The sequence below is a fragment of the Ceratotherium simum genome, chromosome 4 (genome assembly GCF_057802395.1).
Source record: "Ceratotherium simum simum isolate JZ-2026a chromosome 4, ASM5780239v1, whole genome shotgun sequence".
Taxonomy (NCBI): Eukaryota; Metazoa; Chordata; class Mammalia; order Perissodactyla; family Rhinocerotidae; genus Ceratotherium; species Ceratotherium simum.
This window is the reverse complement of record NC_141903.1, coordinates 11,520,724-11,540,797: the sequence shown is the minus strand read 5'-3', so window position 1 is coordinate 11,540,797 and position 20,074 is coordinate 11,520,724. Positions and strand designations below refer to the sequence as shown.

The 20,074-nt window shown below is 46.5% G+C and overlaps 1 protein-coding gene across 3 annotated transcripts in view; it reads left to right on the top strand.

The window, feature by feature from the left end:
• The window catches only part of WWC1 (WW and C2 domain containing 1), a 156,202-nt gene that overhangs the window by 85,812 nt on the left and 50,316 nt on the right, over positions 1-20,074 (top strand). For 2 of the 3 annotated variants that reach the window (XM_087429445.1, XM_087429444.1), the window contains exons 4-8: positions 7,364-7,440; positions 8,818-8,897; positions 13,882-14,011; positions 15,436-15,582; positions 16,837-16,910. In XM_087429445.1, the coding sequence (XP_087285571.1) occupies positions 7,364-7,440; positions 8,818-8,897; positions 13,882-14,011; positions 15,436-15,582; positions 16,837-16,910 (508 nt within the window). Of the gene's footprint in view, positions 1-5,393; positions 6,328-7,363; positions 7,441-8,817; positions 8,898-13,881; positions 14,012-15,435; positions 15,583-16,836; positions 16,911-20,074 lie in introns of those variants that run through there. The other variant, XM_087429446.1, reaches the window with a different exon arrangement.

Sequence of the window (20,074 nt, the reverse complement as noted above, 5' to 3'; positions counted from 1 at the left end):
ACTCACACTTTGGGCTGGGTAATTTTTTGTTGTGGGGCTGCCCTGTATACTGTGGGGTGTTTAGCAGCGTCCCTGGTCTCTACTCACTAGATGCCAGTAGTAGCCCCCTCCTGAGGTGTAACAACCAAAAACGTCTCCAGACATTGCCAAATGTGCCCCGGTGGAGGGGGAGGAGGGCAAAATTGCCCCTAGTTGAAAACCACTAGGTAAAACACTTAGCACAATTCCCTTAGAACACATTAATGTTCTTCTTGGCAGGAAACACATTACACACTCTTTTGAGAGTGAGGACTCTGGAGGCTGACCACCCGGGTCCAAATATGCATCTTGCTAGCTGTGTACCTTTGCAAAAGTTATGCCACTTCTCTCTGCCTCTAATTCTTTATCTTTTTTTTTTTTTTTTTTTTAAGATTTTATTTATTTATTTTTTCCCCCCAAAGCCCCAGTAGATAGCTGTGTGTCATAGCTGCACATCCTTCTAGTTGCTGTATGTGGGACGCGGCCTCAGCATGGCCAGAGAAGCAGCGCGTCGGTGCGCGCCCGGGATCCGAACCCGGGTCGCCAGCAGTGGAGCGCGCTCATTTAACCACTAAGCCATGGGGCCGGCCAAATTCTTTATCTAAAAAAGTGACATGAGTATCACCTTCATTGGGGTGGTATGGGGCTTAAATTCGTTAACAAATGTAAAGTACTTGGACTAGTACTTGTCACCTTCTTAAGCTCTCAATAAGTAATAATGATTATTTGATGTTATTAATTCATTGGCATTGTAAATGATGAAGATTTTGAATAGATCCCTGGAACTGATAAGAATAAATACATGATCAGTGGGAGGAAGTAGATGATGTAGTCCTGATGTATGGCTCCTGGATGCTCCCAAGAGCTCCACCAGGCTCAAAGACACCACCATTTTGAATGTTAAAGAACTTCTATCTGAAGGGGTTGGGTCATCTCAGGCAACTCTCTGAGATCCAGGCCAGCTGGGAATTGGGGGAGCCCCCAGCCCAAGCATCCCAGTTAAAGAGGCATGACCCAAGCCGCCTCATGACTTTCTCGGGGTTTTACAAGCCAGGTTGGCCTGCTGAGTCAGGCTCTTCAGCATGTCGATAGACTGGTGAGGTCGCATGCCTCACCTCTAACTCAGACGGCCTTGCCGGGGCTCGTGAGTTTTGCCACCTGGCCTTGGCTGCTGTGGGGCCTGGCCAGAGGTAGGGCCCTGCCCTGGGGACGGAGTCTTTGTTGTCACCTCTGATGCAATCTCTAGCTCTGTGGGAAGGAGAAGAGAACTCATTTTAATGTGTACCTATTATATTCCTGCAGGACAATGTGCTGGGCACTCTCCATACGGTACTTAAAGGAAACTTCCTCCCTACTCACACACACAAAATCCTGCAAGATATCGTTGTTCCCATTTTATGGATGAGGCGACTGAGGCCCAGAGAGGGAAAGTGGCTTCCCCAAGGTCACACTGGTGAAAAGTGCCAGTGCTAGCCTTTATACCCAAGACTATCTGACCTCAAAACCAATTATCTTAATTTAATCTAAGTCACCCAAATTCTACAGTTCTGAGGCTATACGCGGGCCCTCCCATCCTCTGAAAGATGAGAACTGAGGAGAGCTGGGATCTTTGGGACCTCACCATGCTCCTTCCTCTCTCTAGGCTTTGGTTTTCCATTTGAAAAATAAATTGGGAGCCTTGCAGTTAAAAATGCCAGTTGAACCACCCACCCACTTTCACTCACTCCTGAAACTAAGAAAATATGAGATAAGAGATTTTTTAGGCGTATGTGCACCAGGATAGGAAGAATTGGAGGAAAAGGAGGAGCAATAAAATTTGGAAGCTGGAAAGCAGACGGACAGGTGGCAACCCATCTGATAGACTTGGGAAAAACCAACACTCTAGTCTACATCAAGAATTGCAAAAGCCTTGGGAATTCCAGGCAGCGGCCATCTCTGGGAGTGGGAACAAAGTGAGGAGGGTGTCAGAGAGGATTGGATGAAAGTTGTTTCTGAGACAGACCACCAGATCTCATCCCCACATTCTACAGCCAGGCAACTGACCATCCTCAACCTGGCAAAAGACTGGAGATTTATTTTTTGGAGACAGTAAAGCAGAGTCTCTGGACTACAGAATACAAGGCAAGTTCAAAGCCGGGGTACACCATACTGAAATCACAGTGGTTAGGTGAACGTGGACATACGGCATTTTGAGACCCTGGCCACCATGTACCACTTGGTTCTCAGAATGGTGTCAGGCTATTGCCCTCCAGGCTGGACAGTAGGAGAATCTGGATTTGACCAGAGAAGAGAGATGTAAAGAGAAAAGGTGTCAAGACGCTGACAATGAGAATTCCTAGAGGAAACAGTCCAGCCAAATCATGTACCACGTAACCCACAGTCAATCATTAACCCACAGTCAACAAGGTCCACTCCAGTCAGCCTTTTGGGCCTCCAACCTTAAATGTGAGCAGACAGCTGAGATCCCAGAATCTGAGGAAAGCTGCTAACGTGAAAAATAGAGATTAAAACAAACACATGTGGTGGGGAGCCCTTGGAGGGAATGTGGAGTGGAGCACGTGTGGAGAAGAAAACACCGAGAGAAGCTATGCAACCATGAAACAAGAACAGAATGCTACATTTTATAAAAAGAAACCTTCAGGGAACTCAAAGAGCCTTTGGAAATTAAAATATGATAGTAGAAATGAAAAATCTGTAGGAGACTAGAAGGTAAAACTGAGGAAATCTTCTAAAAAGCAGAGCAAAAATACAATGAGATGAAAAATAGGAGCAAAAAATAGAACACCAGGCCAGGAAATCTGAGTAATAAAAGTTCCAGATAGAGCAGAGGAAGCAGAGGCGAAGAAGCATCAATTAGATAATTCAGAAAAATTTCCCAGAACTGATGGAGGAGAGTTTTTAGATTGAAAGGGCTCAGTGAGTGCCCAACACAATGGATAAAACTCAACGCACACCAAGACGTATGGGTGTGCAACTTCAAACACTGGGAACGATTCGAGATCCTAAAAGCTTTCAGAGAGAAAAACCAGGTCACGCAAAAATTATCAGAACTCAGGATAGCTCCAGGCTTCTCAACAGTAACCCTAGAAACCTAAAAGACAGTGGAGCAATGCCATCAAAATTTTAAGGAAAATCGTTTCCAACCTAGAATGCTATATCTGGTTGAGCTACCTTTAATCAAGTATAGGGTAGAAAAAGATATTTTTGGACATGTGAGATTTCAAAACATTTATTTCCTTCATGGTTCCTTTCTCAGAAAGCTACTGGAAGTGATGTTCTACCAAAATGAGAGAGTCAGCCACAGAGGGGAAGACATGGTATTTATGGAAGAAAAAAGAGGCAAAGAGAGAATGTCAGGGTGCCAGCTGTGCAGAGAGCAACAAGCTCACACTGAAGCCGGCACACGCCTGGGCAGGACTGAGCCAAGAAGAGGGAACCGCAGAACGTGTAGTGGCCTGGACCCCACGAGAGGAGATTTAGATAACGGGCAGAATGTGAGGTTGATTCAGTGATAAGTTTGTAGAAAGTAAGCAAGCATAAAAATGACAATTATTAACTCTAGGAAAAACAAAACAAAACAAATGGGCTGGAAAGGAAAAGTAAGCAAAGCCGGCTGCCCGCCTCTGCCCCAAATAGTGTTTACATAATGCAAATGCTGAAGATTGCTGTCACCAAAATGATGCTATCTGTCAGGAGGATGGGGAGCTGGGAGGGGTGCACGTGTGTGGTGTAGGGGCTGAAGAAGGGAAGAAAGCGAAGTGAATAGATAATACCTAGAACTGAAAGAATCAGAAAGCAGCAATACACGCGTATTGTTGGAGACGTAGAGGTGAATACCCAAGAAATTGGGTGAACACATTGATGTGGTTCCCTTTTGGGGAATGAGATATGGGATACGGGCCTGTGGAATGCTGTTTTGTTTTGTTTTTTTTTAAACATCTTTTTTTTGTGTATGAAATTTTTGTTGTACATTATTGTCAGTCACCATATAAATGCTATAAATGCATCCCTTCACCCCTTGTGCCTGCCCCCCACCCCCCTTGCCCCTGGTAACCACCAAACAGTTCTATCTGTCTGTGTGTCGGTTTATCTTCCACATATGAGTGAAATTATGCAGTATTTGTCTTTTGGAATGCTCTTTTTTTATGGCAAACCTTGTACTATGTTGGATTGTTAAACTGTGTTCATATATAACTTGAATAAAGGCTAAAAATGAAAAACTATATGAAGGTAGGAACTCAAAGGAAGTCTCTAAGGTCCTGTTCGAACATAAAATTCTTTTGGTGGAGCAGTAGTGAGAAGATGTGGACACAAAGGCAAGGCTGATGACCTGTTTTTTGATTGGGGTGCTGATTACTTGAATGTGGTTCTTTTGTGAAAATTCGTCAAGCTGCACACATATGATTTGTATACTTTTCCGTGTGTGTGTGTGTGTTTTTGGTGAGGGAAATTAGCCCTGAGCTAACATCTGTTGCGAATCCTCCTCTTTTTGTTGAGGAGGATTGGCCTTGGGCTAACATCTGTGCCCATCTTCCTCTACTTTATATGGGACGCCGCCACAGCATAGCTTGACAAGAGGTGCGTAGGTCCACACCCGGGATTCGAACCTGCAAACCCTGGGCCGCTGAGGAGGAGCATGCAAACTTGACTGCTACACCTCCAGGCTGGCCCCTGTATTTATTTTTAATAGTGAGAGTTTTTTTTTTTTTTGCTGGGAAAGAGTCGCCCTGAGCTAACATCTGTTGCCAATCTTCCTCTCTCCCCACTCCCTGCCTTTTTTTTTTCCTCCCCAAAGCCCCAGTACATAGCTGTATATTCTAGTTGTAGGTCCTGCTACTTCTTCTGTGTGAGCCGCTGCGACAGCTTGGCTACTGACAGATGAGTGGTGTGGTTCCACGCCCGGAAACTGAACCCGGGCTACTGAAGCAGAGCACACCAAACTTTAACCACTAGGCCATCAGGGCTGGCTTTCCATATGTATTTTTTACTTTGACAAAAAGTTTACTTAAAAAATAACAGGCTACATCCTATTTCAGCAGCTTTGGGTACAAACGATGCATTTCACAGTAGTACTCCAGAGGATAGTAATAATCAAGGCCCTGGTGGCCCAGTTGGCAGGAGTCTGTTCTTTTACGGTTCCCTTCTCTCCGGGATTTCTGAGCATGCCCATGGAACACCTCTGCATTTCACAAGTCAGCCCTGGCATTGCTGGTCCCCACAGCCACCCTCTCCCCGTTAGGGTCAAGTCTTGCAACTTTTTACCAGCTCCTCTAGGCTGCTGCCACTCGCACCTTTACACTTCCCCGAAGTGTGGACCCAAGTCCAGTGGCATGGCCTGATGAGCAGGGTGGTTGGTGGGATGGGGCGCTCACAGAAAGAGCACTCCGATTTTTATGCATATCCCCATCTTATTTCCATACTCAAGACCTTCTTGTCTTTTCACCATGTTTTTACTGTTGATCAGTGGGTAACAAATAGTATTAACTACCTTAAAATTTTGTTGAAAAGTGCCTATCTGGGGAATATGCTTAAGTCAGTGCCTCCAGCTATGTATCCAATCAGGTCCCTCCCTGAAATCCCCAAGTCCCGCAAAGACCAGAGGAATTAGAATGCAGGAAACGAAAGCTTCAACTTGGAAATGAAAGATCCCTGTGTCTGGAGCCCTTGTTCCATGTTCACGAGGGCTGTAAGGCTCTCCCAACCCACGTGTTCCTGGCACTCATCTCTTCTGGGAAAGCCCAGCCATCGCCACCATTCTCATCATCATCAACTCAGCAGACACGCAATACTGCCCATGGTGCAAAACTTCTTCTCTGTTGTTATACGGAGCAGTTTTATTTCTCTTTTCCCAAACTTCCCAGTGTTACGTTTTAACTTTCCTTATGCATAATCAAAAGACTTATTGAAGTATTTTAACCAAATCTAAAGAGCAGTATCCCCTTCACGACTGTCCCTTCTACCTCCAGACACTGAAAATTGCTAGCAGTTTCCAAGTAAGCTTCTCTATCCTCAGGAAAACAAAACAAAACAAAACAAAAATCCAGTCACAGCAGGTGGTCTTGCTACACACAAATAGGCAGAGAGTTCCGGTGATGGTATGTGGGAAGTGGAGATGATGAAATTCCTCTACAGTGGGATTAAGGACTCACAGGAGAAACACTTCTCTGGCCTCCCTGCGAAGAATGATTGTCCTTTCCCTGAACAGTGGGGTTGTGTTTACCTGGAGGACACCAGGAATCTTGTAGCAGGCACCATTCCCTCTTCACATCACCGGTTAGAAAGCCCAGAGCCAGGATCGTGGTGACTCTGGTAAGAAAGCAGGACCTCACGGTGTGCAGTGAGCCCTCACCTCACGCCTGTCGCCACTTTGCTTTCTCACTTTTATTTTCCCTGTGTCTCATTTTCCTTGCTTTAAATGTGTTTACTCTGTTGTGTTCATTTTTGTAAACCTTAAAATCATTTTTTAAGACATAAATACTGTTTTCAAGATGCAGTAAGGTTACAACTACGTGATAGAATTGTAGATAAACATTGGAAGGCAAGTTGGAAAAAGATGATTGTATTGGGGCAATAGGCTTATGGGTAATTTATTTTCCTTTTCAAATATGCATTAATATTGTAAAGTACAATAAAGAATATTTTTAGTAATTTTTTTCTGATTACAAAAATATATGTTTATATTAGACAATGTGGAAAAGACAGAAAAAGACAAAGATGAGAATTAATATTAGAGTCACACGTCGCTTAACGATAGGAATACGTTCTGAGAAATGTGTCCTTAGGCGATTCCATTATCGTGTGAACCTCATAGAGTGTACTTACACAAACCTAGGTGGTATAGTTGCCTACACACCGAGGCTATGTGGTACTAATCTTATGGGACCACCGTTGTATATGTGGGTTCGTGGTTGACTGAAACATCATTATGTGGCACAAGACTGTATTCATCATCCAAATCTCTAGATATCAGTGTTATCTGTTTGGTATATTTCTTTCCAGTCTTTTTTTAGATGCCTATTTGTGTATATGTATTTTTTAGCTGTGTGTATTTTCCAAATTTATTCTTTCTTTATAGTTTTTTTGTTAACTATTGTTTTCACGTAACAATAAGTTTTGGACATTTTCCCTTGTCATTCAATGTTCTGCGTCACCATTTTAAATTGTTTAAGTTGTGTAGTCCCCATTTTATAAATGTCCCATATTTATTTAACAAATCCCCCTTTGTTGGACATTTAGGTTGTTCAGTGTTAGTCATTCCTTTCCAGGTTTATCTAAATGGCCAAATAAGCCAACTTTGCCAAACTGTGTTTCTTCTACAGAATTTTTTTTTTCTTTTTCATTGCAGTGATCTCTGGTTCGTCATCCAGCTCTAAGTATGACCCTGAGATCCTGAAAGCTGAGATTGCCACTGCAAAATCCCGGGTAGGAGCTCTCTGCTTGTACTATTGATGGGGATCACTGAGGGCAGCCTTAGGCCACTAGCCCACCCACAAGACCAGAGTAGATGTTTCAACCATGTGGCAGCCAGTGCTGACTAATAAGATCCTAAATAACAACAGTAGTAGTAGTCGTCGTCATGGTAATAGCAAGAGTAACAACAGCTACCATTTCACAGACAATCACTATATACTAGGCATAGTGCTAAATGCTTCATGAGTATTATCTCATGTCCTTGCAACTACCCCATGAAATAGCTCCTGTCAATATCTGCATTTTAGGCATGAGCAAACAGAGGCTTAGGGGAGCTAAGTAACTTGCCCAAGATTGCAAGAGACTCAAGGTTTACTCCCAAGTTCTTAATGCAGTGTGCTGCCTTCCTAGTTACTGCTTATTCTACATTATCTTATTTAATTAATTCCTGATTACCTTAGGGGATAGATATTATTGTTCCCGTTTTACTGATGTGGAAACTGAGACACAGCAGTTAAGTGACTTGCTCAAGGTGAAGTCAGTATTTTGAACACTGGTTTAGTTAAACTTCAAGTAGGTTCTACAAACTCCGATACCTGCTAGAAAATATAAAAGGGGAAAGTGGGCTGGAGGTGAGGCAATAGAGAATAGTAGGGACTGTGTAACCTAGAGAGGTATGTTCTGTCTAATGCAGTAGTTGGATTTCAGGCCTACCCTATTGTGGCCATGCTGGAATGTGGGCTTAGTGTTAGCAAATCTTCAAGTATTTTTAGAAAAAAACTGTATATCTAGGCTCATTATGTGAAATATCTCAATATTTAATTATTAGCAACTAATTTTTTAAAAGTTAATAACACTGGCAAGCCAAACAAAGCATTCGTGCAGGTTGGATCTGGCTCCCAGGCCGTGACTTGCCTCTAAAGTTAGTATATTGCCTCTTGCCTCCATGCACAGCACTCCCATACCCATTACCTGCTTTAAGTAATGCATAGCCCTGGGAATGGCCATTTTTCTCATCTGTCAGAACAGGAAAAGGAGGCTCAGAGAGATGGGATGGCTTGAGAGAGGTCAGCCATCTAGGCAGTGGGAAGGCCAAGCTCTATCCTATGTCAGCCAGCTCCTGTCCGCTTCCTGTTTCCCTGGAGTGAGGGCTGGCTAGGAATGACCTGCAAGACAACCAGGCTGGGATGCCAACTAAATGGGCAGCTACAGAGACCAAGGCAACATCAGTGAGGGGAGGAGGTTGGTACCAGTGTGGTTCAAGGGATGTTGACCTGAGTCATTATGCAGGGGCAGTGGGGGGCTCTGGGTTCCCCTTTGGGGAGAAGGCAGCCTGTGGCTGAATATCTGCCTCTGACTTAGCCCCACGTGTGGTCTTCTGCCCTCCAGGTTAACAAGCTGAAGAGAGAGATGGTTCACCTCCAGCAGGAGCTCCAGTTCAAAGAGCGTGGCTTTCAGACCCTGAAGAAGTAAGTCCACCCCGCTGTGCAGAGGCTGGGGAGAGTTCCCCTCCTGCCCTCTCTGTCTCTGTTTCAGGCCCTTTCCTCCCTTCTCGACATGTGGCGCTGTAATCATTCTATTCCAGTTCTCTTCCACTGGCATTTACTGAAGATACCGTCACCCAAGGTTGAGATTTAGAAAGAGAAAAGGGGAATCATTTCAGACCACGGAGTTCTCATCGTCCTCTGAACTCCTGAAGCCATTCAAGTCTGTTCCATTCAGTGAGTTTACCAGCTCGTCATAGAAACAAGTATTGTTGAGCGTTTCTGTCCACTCATCTCATCCCTTCCAGTAGGTCCAGTAGAATCTCATACACACACAAATGGCATAAACTCTTTTTTTCCACAGTCCCTAAAAGTGAGCAATGACTTCAGTTAGCGTGCTTCCCTGAAGGAACAAGGATCTCCTCCACAACAGACAAATTACTAGAAGAGTATGTACCATGCCATGCACACTGTGCTTTATGGGTGATGTAAGGAGTTCCAGGATAACTTTGACCAAATGTAATTTTCACTTTTGGAAGCTGCCTTGCCGCCAAGGAAGATACAGCTCTATTGTTTCTTTAGAGCAGATGTGTTCATTGTCATTGTCGTGTTTATACAAGCTAAGATTTGTTGAGCAGTTACTCTGCCAGGAAGTACTTTCAGTGTTTCTGCATGGGTGACTCATTTGATCCTCATTGCAACTCTATAAGGAATATTCTTTTGGCTAACTCCATTTCATAGATGAGGAAACTGAGTCACATAGTGAGTGCCAATAGGTGTTATTGTTATTATTAACAACACATGTAAACAAGACTTATGCATTGAGTTACATTCTGTATATCTGATGGGCTCACGGTACATCATTACAAAAGTGCCTGGTAGCCCTCTTGGAAGCCCCAGGGAGGACACCTAGTAGATTTCTCTGTTCTAAGGGACATCTCACTTAGATTCCCAGGGGGACCACATCTGTACAGACAGCGGCTTCTGTAGTCACTTGCTTTTTCTCTCTCCCTGGCTGTACCTTTTCCTCATCCCCTGAGCCTCAAGTCCACTCCTACCACTCTGTGGCCACAGCCCTGAGCCTTTGGATGTCTGTCTCCAAGCCCTATTAATCAAGGGAACTATGACCACGAGTTGAGAGGGGCCGTTGGTTCTTATTCACATCTTCCCACCTCCCAAGCCCGCACTGCCTGGGCTGAGCCACCATGAATCCCACCCAACACAAGATATAAGAAAGTATTGCTTTGTATTGTAGATTGTGTATAATACATTTTTTTGTATTATAAATTATGATTATATATATATTATCTATATTTGTATATACACATATGCCAATCTTGTCTCTCAAACCAGATTCTAATCTCATTAAGACAAGGTTCTGTGCTTTATGCTTCTTGGTAATCTTCAGTGGTGCCAAGGACAGTTGAGGGCAGTAATGTCAGCTTAGAAAATTCCTGTTTTTGACCTGTAAAGCAAATAGGCTCATCGGTCCTTCACTTTGCAGTGGAGCAGCTTCGAGCACATAATTTAAGGGCTACTCACTCCCACGTCATCTTACCGCAGGTGCCCTCCCCGCCTCCCGCTTCCTGCAGTCCTCAGGAGCTTCTGGTTAGAACACTTGCCATTATTCACTGAGCCACCACAAACCTGTTTTACCACTTTGTCACCCTGTAGCAGCATTGAAAAATCTTGTCATTTGGTAAGCTGATGCTGAAACCCCCAAGACAAGCCTTCTTTTATCCCCCTCCCTCCGCCCGCCCACCCGGTCTTTGATATCAGGCCCAGATAAGACTCCATTGCACCCCTGACTGCCCACACTCCTTACCAGAAGCCGGCTCCGTGCTCAGTGTGGAGGAAGGCATCTGCTTTAATGCGCCCTGGCAGAGAGGGTTAGGAATGGAGCTGTAAGAGGCAGATGGCGTGGGTTCAATTCCCAGTTGCCTGGGACCTTGGAAAAGAGACAACCCTCTTGAGCTTGTTTCTTTATCTGAAAAATAAGTTATTGTAAAGATTGAGTTGGAAAATCCACATCAGGTGCATGGCAGTGCCTGGTACATGGGGAGAGCCCAGGGAGTGTGAGGTGGGTGGTGACCTCTAGCTAGTTGCATGCTTGGACTTGGGAAGGAACTCAGAGGAACTGTACGCCCACCTGGGCTAGAGGCTGTGCTGGGTAAGCACTGTGCATCATCACCTCATTTCATTGCCTTTGCCCCCTTAAGAGGAATTTTTTGTTCTGCCCCACTTTACAGATGAGGGCACAGACGAGGTTGAAAATGTACCCAAGGCCCCCCAGCTAGGAAACATCAGAGCTGGGATTGGAACCCAGGATGGCTGGATTTTGAAGCTCGTGTCCTAATACCTCCCTTCCTGACCTCATCCCAGATAACCCTCTCCCCATACCCAGAAAACATAAGGCCCCTGTCCATCCCCCTTGGGATCCTTTTCAGAGGCTAGTGGAGGATGATCCAGTCACTTCTACTTCTTAGCCTCCTCTTTTTGCAGAACAGGAGGGAAGGCGAAACTCATCCATTTGTTTGGTTTGTGGTCAGAAACCCCAGTTTTAAAAAGAAAAAGGTTGATGAGGATTGAAGGATACCTCTTAGAGGAGGCTGAAAAGAAAATCAAGACGAAAGCTTGGGCATTGGGCCTGTCAGCTGCCTTGGACCCTTGTAAATGTGAAAGAGTTGAGACTTGGCGTATCATCCTCACGGGAGGAGGGCCGTGCGGCATCTTTCTGCATGTCCCCAGAGCTGCCCTGCCCAGGTGAGAGTTGTCTGGACAAGACCAAGAGGAGTTGGCTGCTGTCAGCCTTTGCCCTGCTTCCCTGTGGCTCCAGCTACTGGGGGTGTGAATCTCTGGAGTGCTGGGAGAAAGGACAGCTGCGTGATTTGGGAATCCTAAAGCACATGCAGCCCCCGCACACCCTCTCCTCCCCACAACCACACAACTTTTCTTTCCCTTAAAAAAAAGGGATTCATTCACTGAGTATGTAATGGTCACCGCCTGTTCCCCCCCCACCCCCCAATCCCAAGATTGTTCCCTCTCGGAGCTACTCTCTGGAGCCAAATTCCAGAGGCTGGGTTGCTAAGGCCCCTGAGAGGAATCAGGTAGAGGTTGTCTGAGCAGCCCGAGGCCCAGCAGACAAACCGCTTCTGTCTCATTCTGCTGAGGATTCAAAGCCACCCTCACCCTGTTGGCAGAGGACAGCTGGACACATCCCCTCCCCAGAGCCCCCAGCCCCTGGACATGTTCCAGCAAAGAGCGTCTCCCCTGCACCCCCCGTTTGGGGTAGGGCCACCTCCAGTTTTGGACACTCGCTCTGGGGGATCCTTCTTCCCACGGAGCATCTTGGGCAGGTCCCTGCTGGGGAAAGCTCCCTTTAGACTAATTTTCAAGCTAAATCTGAGACCAGTCTTAGCCGACCTGGCAGGCTTGCCCAGGCCCGAGTCCTCGAAAGGAATAGCCGGGCTATTTTTAGTGGGGAGACATAAATGGGGCTTTGTTTTCCCTCCACAAGGGCTGAAATAACGGAAGAGAAGGGGAGGGCCATGCCGAGACCGCGTCCCCTCCCTCTCTCCTGCTCGGAAGCGCAGACGATGAGACCAGGATGAAAACCTGCTCCCCATCAGAGATTCCCCACTCAGGCTATTTTTAGCCCAGGACAGTTGGCCTCTCGCAGGAAACCAGAGAGGAATGCCTGTAAGCAGTTTCTCGTCCTGAAATAATGGGTTTGTGGTGTTCCCTCAGACCGTAAAGCTGCCTTTCTCCACCAGGGACTGACATCACAGGCCTAGTAGCCTTTGGCAAAAGCGTGAAGCAGTTAAAATTCCTCTCTGTCCTCCGAACCTTTTCCACACCACAGCCCTCCTCCCCAGAGGGTTTGGACCCCCGCCATCTCTGGTTTGGTCTGACCTTCAGAAAATAACATCATCACCCTTAACCTTTTTTTTTTACTCTTTTCCGCCCCATCAAAATGAACCTGTATGTAGGGCCTGGATAAGCTGATAAGCTCTCCGGGCTAGAAGTATTTTAATCCCTTACATTTGTCCAGTGCTTCCTAGTTTATCACCTGATTTCCCATCCTTTATCCCATTTGACATTCCTAACAGCTCCACGAACGTGGGCCGTGCAGAAGGCATTATCCAGGTTTTATTAGAGGAGGAAACTAAGGTTCCTGGTGGTTGAAGGCCGTGCCTAAGGTCGCACTGCTGAGCAGGAGGGCTGGGAGTTTGTCATCCTTCTATCTTTTCCTTCATCATGTCTGTAACTCAACCAATGCTTATTAAAGGCAGTGGTTCTCAACCATGGGGAGGGGGCTGATTTTGCTCCTCTCCCCCAGGAGCCATTAGGGAAAGTATGGAGACATTTTTGGTTGTCACATCTTGGGGTCAAGATGCTTCTAGCATCTAGTGCGCAGAGACCAGGGATGCAACTAAACATCCTACAATGCCCAGGATAGCACCCCACAACAAAGAATGATCGGGCCCCAAATGTCAAGAGTGCTGAGGTTGAGAGACCTGCAGGCTAATTAAAACTACTCAAATATATGCAACCTTGCCCCTGTCCCCAAGCCTGTCAGAGACAAGTCAAGGATACTACCAATAAACAATTATAACACAGCATAGTGAGTGCAGTGTCACGGCCACGCACAATGTGTTATGGGAACACCTAACCCGGCCTGGAGGACCCAGGGAGGTAATCAGGGAAGGCTTCCTGTAAGAGCTGACACTTAGAGGACCCTTGACTTCAAGAGTGGTGTGGCTTCTGCAGCCCACACTATGGGACATCGGCAATTTAACAGGGACCATCTGTGCCTTATCCCACAGGCAGGACTGGGGAAGGAGGGTGTGCAGGACAGAGAGGAGACTTCTTGTGGAACTGAAGCACTGTGGTCTCTGCTTTTTCCTCTGGAGAAACCTTGTCCCTCGCCCTGTCTTTGTTCTGACCTTTCCCAACGACTGTCTCCTAGAATAGATAAGAAAATGTCTGATGCTCAGGGCAGCTACAAACTGGACGAAGCTCAGGCTGTCTTGAGAGAAACAAAAGCCATCAAAAAGGCCATCACCTGTGGAGAAAAGGAGAAGCAAGATCTCATTAAGGTATGAGAGTTCCCAGTGACAGGGGCCCCATCTCGATTTCTTAAGCCCCTTTCTGTGCCAAGACTCATGTGGGCTGTTTCCACATGCTACTTAGATCACCGAGTTCTCACCACTAGTTTTCTTGGGCTTTTGGTCTCATTTTGTAGAGGAGGAAATGGAGGTTCAGAAGCTTTAAGTAACTTGCCTCAGGTCACATGGCAAGTGTCAATGGCAGAGTTGGAACAGGAGCCACCTGGTCTAGTGCAGAGGCCATGTCCTTACCACTAGCCTTAGCCACCTGGGTTACTTTTCAAATAACCAGATGAAGGGAGTGGTTTCGACATGGCTAACCTTGACATCAAAATGTAGCGTCTTTATAAGCATTTCACTGCGTGTTCTGACTCTATGCTGGGAACTGAACAAAGGGTAACAGATACAATTTAATGTGCCAGGCAGTTGTGCCAAGCGCTTTGCATGCATCATGCCTCACTTATCCCTTACCTCAGCCCTAGTTTATCCCCATTGTACAGATAAAGCCTGGACACCTCACAGAGTAAGTGGTAGAGCCAGGATTCAAACCCATGAACGCCCCATTCAGAAGCCCATTCTCTTAACCCCTGTACATCCACCTCTCCTCACAGGAGCTACCCTGACCTCAGAGATATTGTACTATTGTTCCCCTCAGCAGATTAGGAGTCTGAGGGTCAGAGATGCTGTAAATGACTCAGTGAAGGAAGCTTTACACTCTGTGACAAACAGAATAATTTCAAGGCTCCTGCCCAGGACGGCAGCCCAGTGGAAACATTGAGACGAGGCACTACAGACAGTGAGGCGTGTTCTTGTCATGAGTAGCAGTTAAGAGCACCAAGTCTTAAGTCAGGTGGACCAGAAGCAAATCCTGGCTCTGTCAGCTGCCGGCTTCTCCGTGTAACAATTCCCTCATTGATAAAATGGGGTAATCATAGGTCATTCCTCACAGGACTGCAGTCAGGATTAAATAAGATCATGGTAAAGCTGACAGTTATTGAGTGTTGGCTATACTAGCATTTTACACTGGTCATCTCATTTAATCAATATGATAGCCCTGTGAGATAGGGCCTGTGATTATTCCCATTTTGCAGGAGAGGAAATGAGGCACAGAGAGGTTAATCAACTAGCTCAGATCACACAGCTAGGAAGTAGCAGAGCAGAGGCTCCAGCTCAGGCAGTGTGGCTCCAGAGCCAGCGTTCACACTGGTCTTTCCCACATAGAGGGCCCAGGACAGTGCCTGGCACCTAGTAAGTACCCACTCGCTGCTAGCTCTTTACAAGAGAAGTGGGATGTCTGGGGTGAGCATGGGTTCCTTCTAAATTACAGAAGGTGGAGAGACAGGCACGTGGAGTGTGACAGATCCAGAGCTCCCTCCCAGGAAGGTGTGTCGCTAACCCTGCCCTCCCCCCTTCAGAGCCTCGCCATGCTGAAGGACGGCTTCTGCACTGACAGAGGGTCTCACTCTGACCTGTGGTCCAGCAGCAGCTCTCTGGAGAGTTCGGGTTTCCCGCTGCCGAAACAGTACCTGGACGTGAGCTCTCAGACGGACATCTCGGGAAGTGTGAGTAGGCAGTGCGTGCTGCTGGGGGCCTCCCAAGGGACAGCCTCCGGGAGGCTGCTGTGATGGGCGGCCGCCTTCTTGGTACTCACCTGAGGAGCTGGCTGGTGGCTCTCTGTGGGGCTGGCTGCTCACTCCGCCTTCTGGAGCTCCATTCTCTTGCAGACCTCCTGGCTGAGGATGACAGGAGATGATGGTGTGGAGGAAAAGCCAGCAGCGGTCCGTGTCCTGAATGTTGCCTGGCCACAGGCTGGCATCTCTAGATGCACATAGAGAGCATTTTTGAAGGACCAAGTGTCTTTCTCTAGTTTCCTTCATGCTATTTTGCAGCCCATTGTGTTTTTCTTTCACCAGCTGGAAAGCAAAGGATATTTTCCCCCCGTTCATCCCCAAACAACGCATGCAGCTTTCAAACAGCTGCGTGACTCCCACTTCAAGAGCTCAGCCTGTCACTGTAACGGGCAGTACAAGTGCTGTCCAGGTGTAGCTCATGAAAGCTTCAGAGCAGGACTGACCACAGCGCTCATAACTTGTGGAGAGCTTTTGTTTTCCTAGAGCTGGTGACACTGAACAAACATGCCTGCCAGCCGCTGTGGCTAAATGCTATTCCTGTTTGATCTCTGTAGCTGTGTCCCCACTTGTGAAGAGAAGCTACACCCACCTGTGATTGGGTGAGCCTTGTAGCTTCTTGCCACTCTTGGCAGACTGCCATGGCAAATGGAGCTGCCCTCTCCTTCCCCACACCACCCATGTGTCCAGCTGCAAGCCACCTGTGGGCTGAAGTATTTGGGATAGAACTGTGTGCCTCCTTCCGAGTTCTAGGACCTTCTCCTTGCACACTCAGTGTTTCACTCCTGATTGCAGCCTCCCTGAATTTTGGGTTGACCCGCTCCCCAGCACCCACATAATGGCTTTCTTGTATATGGCTGTCCCCCTTTCCTCCTGACCAACTCGCCTCCAGGCGTCTGTGGCTTGAATGGGCTCTCAACCATTTTGGGCTGCAAGATGATGTTCTGGGCCCTCGGCTTCTCTTCTAGAAGTGATAGATGTCCAAGTTCAGGGCTCTTCCCATGCCCTGAAGGAAAGAAAGTGGTTTGCCTAACTAGTTGAGCCGCAATCCGCACAGCCAGCTCAATAATTGGGGGCTATTATTAGCTATTTCCCACGCAAGCTGTCAAGTCTCTCATGAGCTCTTAAAACCCAACCCAGCACCGGCCACAACAGCCATATAATTCCCAACTTTGCTCTTTCCTCCAGTGTGGCACCAACAGCAACAATCAGTTGGCAGAGAAGGTCAGATTGCGCCTTCGATATGAAGAGGCTAAGAGAAGGTAATTATGAGGCTAGGGGCAGGGGGTGGGATGGTTCTAACAATAATAATTACTATTATAGAGTAATAATTACTATTATAGAGTACTATTATAGAGTGTCTGCTCTGTGCCTGGCTTTTATGTACCTCATCTTGTTTAATCCTCACAAGGATTATGAAGATAAGTATTATAAATTTCATATTTTAATCCTCTCTGAAATGCAGAGAGGAAATGACTGGCCCAGGGACACTTAGCAAGATAGAGTAGAACTATGCAGGCTTGCCCAGTGGCATAGCGGTTAAGTTCGTGCACTCCGCTTTGGTGGCCCAGGGTTCGCAGGTTCGGATCCTGGGCGCAGACCGACACACTGCCTGTCAAGCCATGCTGTGGCAGCGTCCCATATAAAGTCGAGGAAGATGGGTACAGATGTTAGCCCAGGGCCCATCTTCCTCAGCAAAAAGAAGAGGATTGGCAACAGATGTTAGCTCAGGGCTGATCTTCCTCACAAAAAAAAAAAAAAAGTAGAATTGTGCTTTGAACCCAGATCTATTTAACCTCAAAGCCTAGTTATTTTTCCACGTGCTGGTCTCAGTTTCTATAATCAAGGTTTTCCAATGATCCTTGAAGTAGTTTTGTTTGAAGGAGCACAACTGGGGTTTTAGCAACAGGCTAAAAAAACTGTGGATATTACCCACTTCAGTGTCTCCTACCCAACTGGGAGCAAGCTGTGCTTTTAAACCACGTAGACCCTAGTGGCTTTAGATGTTCTGTGGCTTCACCGAATCCTAAGCAGTTGGGTACCACTGCCACAAATAAAATTAAAATAACAATCAAAGCTGACATTGTTAGAGCATCTGTTATGGGCCAGGCATCATACTAAAACATTTGTATGTGCATCATCCCATTTCATTTTAACCGCAACCTTATAGCATAGCATATATCACATTATCTCCATGTAAGAGAAGAGAAAGGTAAGATCTAAGATGTTTCATGGCTTTTTGAGGTGGTAGAGTTAGAAGTTGAACCCTAGGTGATCTGGCTCTAAGTCCATGATCTTTCTATACACTGACCCAGCCTTACTGGGAAAGAACCCACAGAGTATGATGGTGAATGAAGCCAGGCATATTACATCCATTCCTCCTTAGGCGACATGGCCTGGCCCATGGGCGTTCTAAGCCAGGCCAGGTAAAGTGTAGCAGTGCCCAGCTCTGCCCCTCTGCCAACTCTCTGTGAGCAGCAGAACCCTCTACAGCAATGACAGAAATCCTGTAGAAACTAGAAGAAGAAAAAAAGGGAGTTTGTTGGCTTATTGAACTCCAAAGTCCTGGGGTATGCTAACTTCAGGTACAGCTGGATCCAGGGATTCAAATGATGTTACATAGACTCAATCTCCTTCCTGTTCTCCACCCTGCTTGCCTTTGTGTGGACAGATTTTCCTGTCAAAGTGGAAAGATGACCCCCAGCTATTCTAGGCTTACATACTACCAGGTTAGCAGCCCCAGCAGAAAGAGGACCTACCTTTCCCAACAGTTTTAACAAGTTTTGGATTTGAGACTCACTGGCTTTTCTGCATGAACCAATCATTGTTGTAGGGTGGAAGGAATTACAATTCTCAGAAGGTCCAGGCATGGGTCATGTGCCCAACTCTGGGAAGGCAATTGAGGTCAGCTTTGTGGGAACCAAGTGACTTGAAAGTATGGGGGGAGTGACTTTCCAAAGAAAACTTGGAATATTGTTAACAAAAGAAGGAGAAATTAGATACTGGTCAGGTAGAAAAGAAAATACATCCTGTGTACTATTTCAGCTCCCCCTAGAGGTCCAGCAAAGCAGCAGGACTTCTGCATTTAGACAGCCGCTTCTTGTCCCCTCTGACGGGGACCACTCTGAACCCTGGTTCTATTCCAGCCTGTAGTAATGCCTATCTTAGATGATCAGTTCTGGAGAGACTAAAGGATGGAAATCCTCCATCTGGGGTGGAGCCATTAAACCTCTCATCACAGCGCCTCCTGGCTCATTTGTATCCAGCTTCAGGCCTCCCTCTTCACCCAAAGGTAGTTTAAGTGTAAAGGACAGGGCGACCTGCCAAATGGGAAAGCAGAGGCTGCAGGGCTTGAAGGAAGGAGGGCAGGTGGCTATAATGCAAGGTCTGATCATTGCATGCCAAGTTTTGTCACATGTGCAGGTCTGGGAGTGAGTAGTTTTCATCAGATTCTCCAAAGGATGTATGGCTCAAAGCTTAAGAAGCACTGGCAGGGCCGGCCCCGGGGCTTAGCGGTTAAGTGCGTGCGCTCCGCTGCTGGCGGCCTGGGTTCAGATCCCGGGCGCGCACCAACGCACCACTTCTCCGGCCATGCTGAGGCCGCGTCCCACGTACAGCAACTAGAAGGGCATGCAACTATGACAGACAACTATCTACTGGGGCTTTGGGGGGAAAAAAAGGAGGAGGGTTGGCAATAGATGTTAGCTCAGAGTCGGTCTTCCTCAACAAAAAGAGGAGGATTAGCACGGATGTTAGCTCAGGGCTGATCTTCCTCACAAAAAAAAAAAAAAAAAAGAAAAAAAGAAAAAGAAGCACTGGCATAGGGAAAGCACATCCAAGAAAGCACAAGTCACCCTTTCAGTGTCCCACGTGTAGTGGAGCCCCTGCAAGACCTGGCCATACCACATATCCTCAAAGCAGCTGGAGAACAGCAGCTACAAAGTATCCCAAGGCTAGTCTTGATGGATTGCTGCATATGTGAATATGGAATTTAAATTAATTAATTCTAAGAATCCCTACTGAGATACGTGGCTGGGGGATGAGCAAACCTAGATGTGTTTCTCCCTGTTCAGTTTTTACTACACAGCATGGAGATCTTGTCTCCAATGGTGTTTTGATAAAATAAGAGTTTGGCCACATTTTCTGCAGATAAGATTGAGCTGAGAGTCCAGAGGCCTGGGCTCTCAACAAGTACTGGCCATGTTTATGACTTGCAATCTTAGGTGAGCCATATCCTCTCTGGACACCTGTGCAACAGGGTTCTCTACCAGGTCTTATCCATCCTTTAGGGATGGGGTAAGGCTGGGACGTGATAGCTGAAAGACTTTGCAGAGGCTAAATCCTAAAGGATCACATCATGACTGCTTTTAGATATTTATAGCAGTAATCTTAGTTGTACTGTGAATCTTGTTTTGGTCCAAAGATA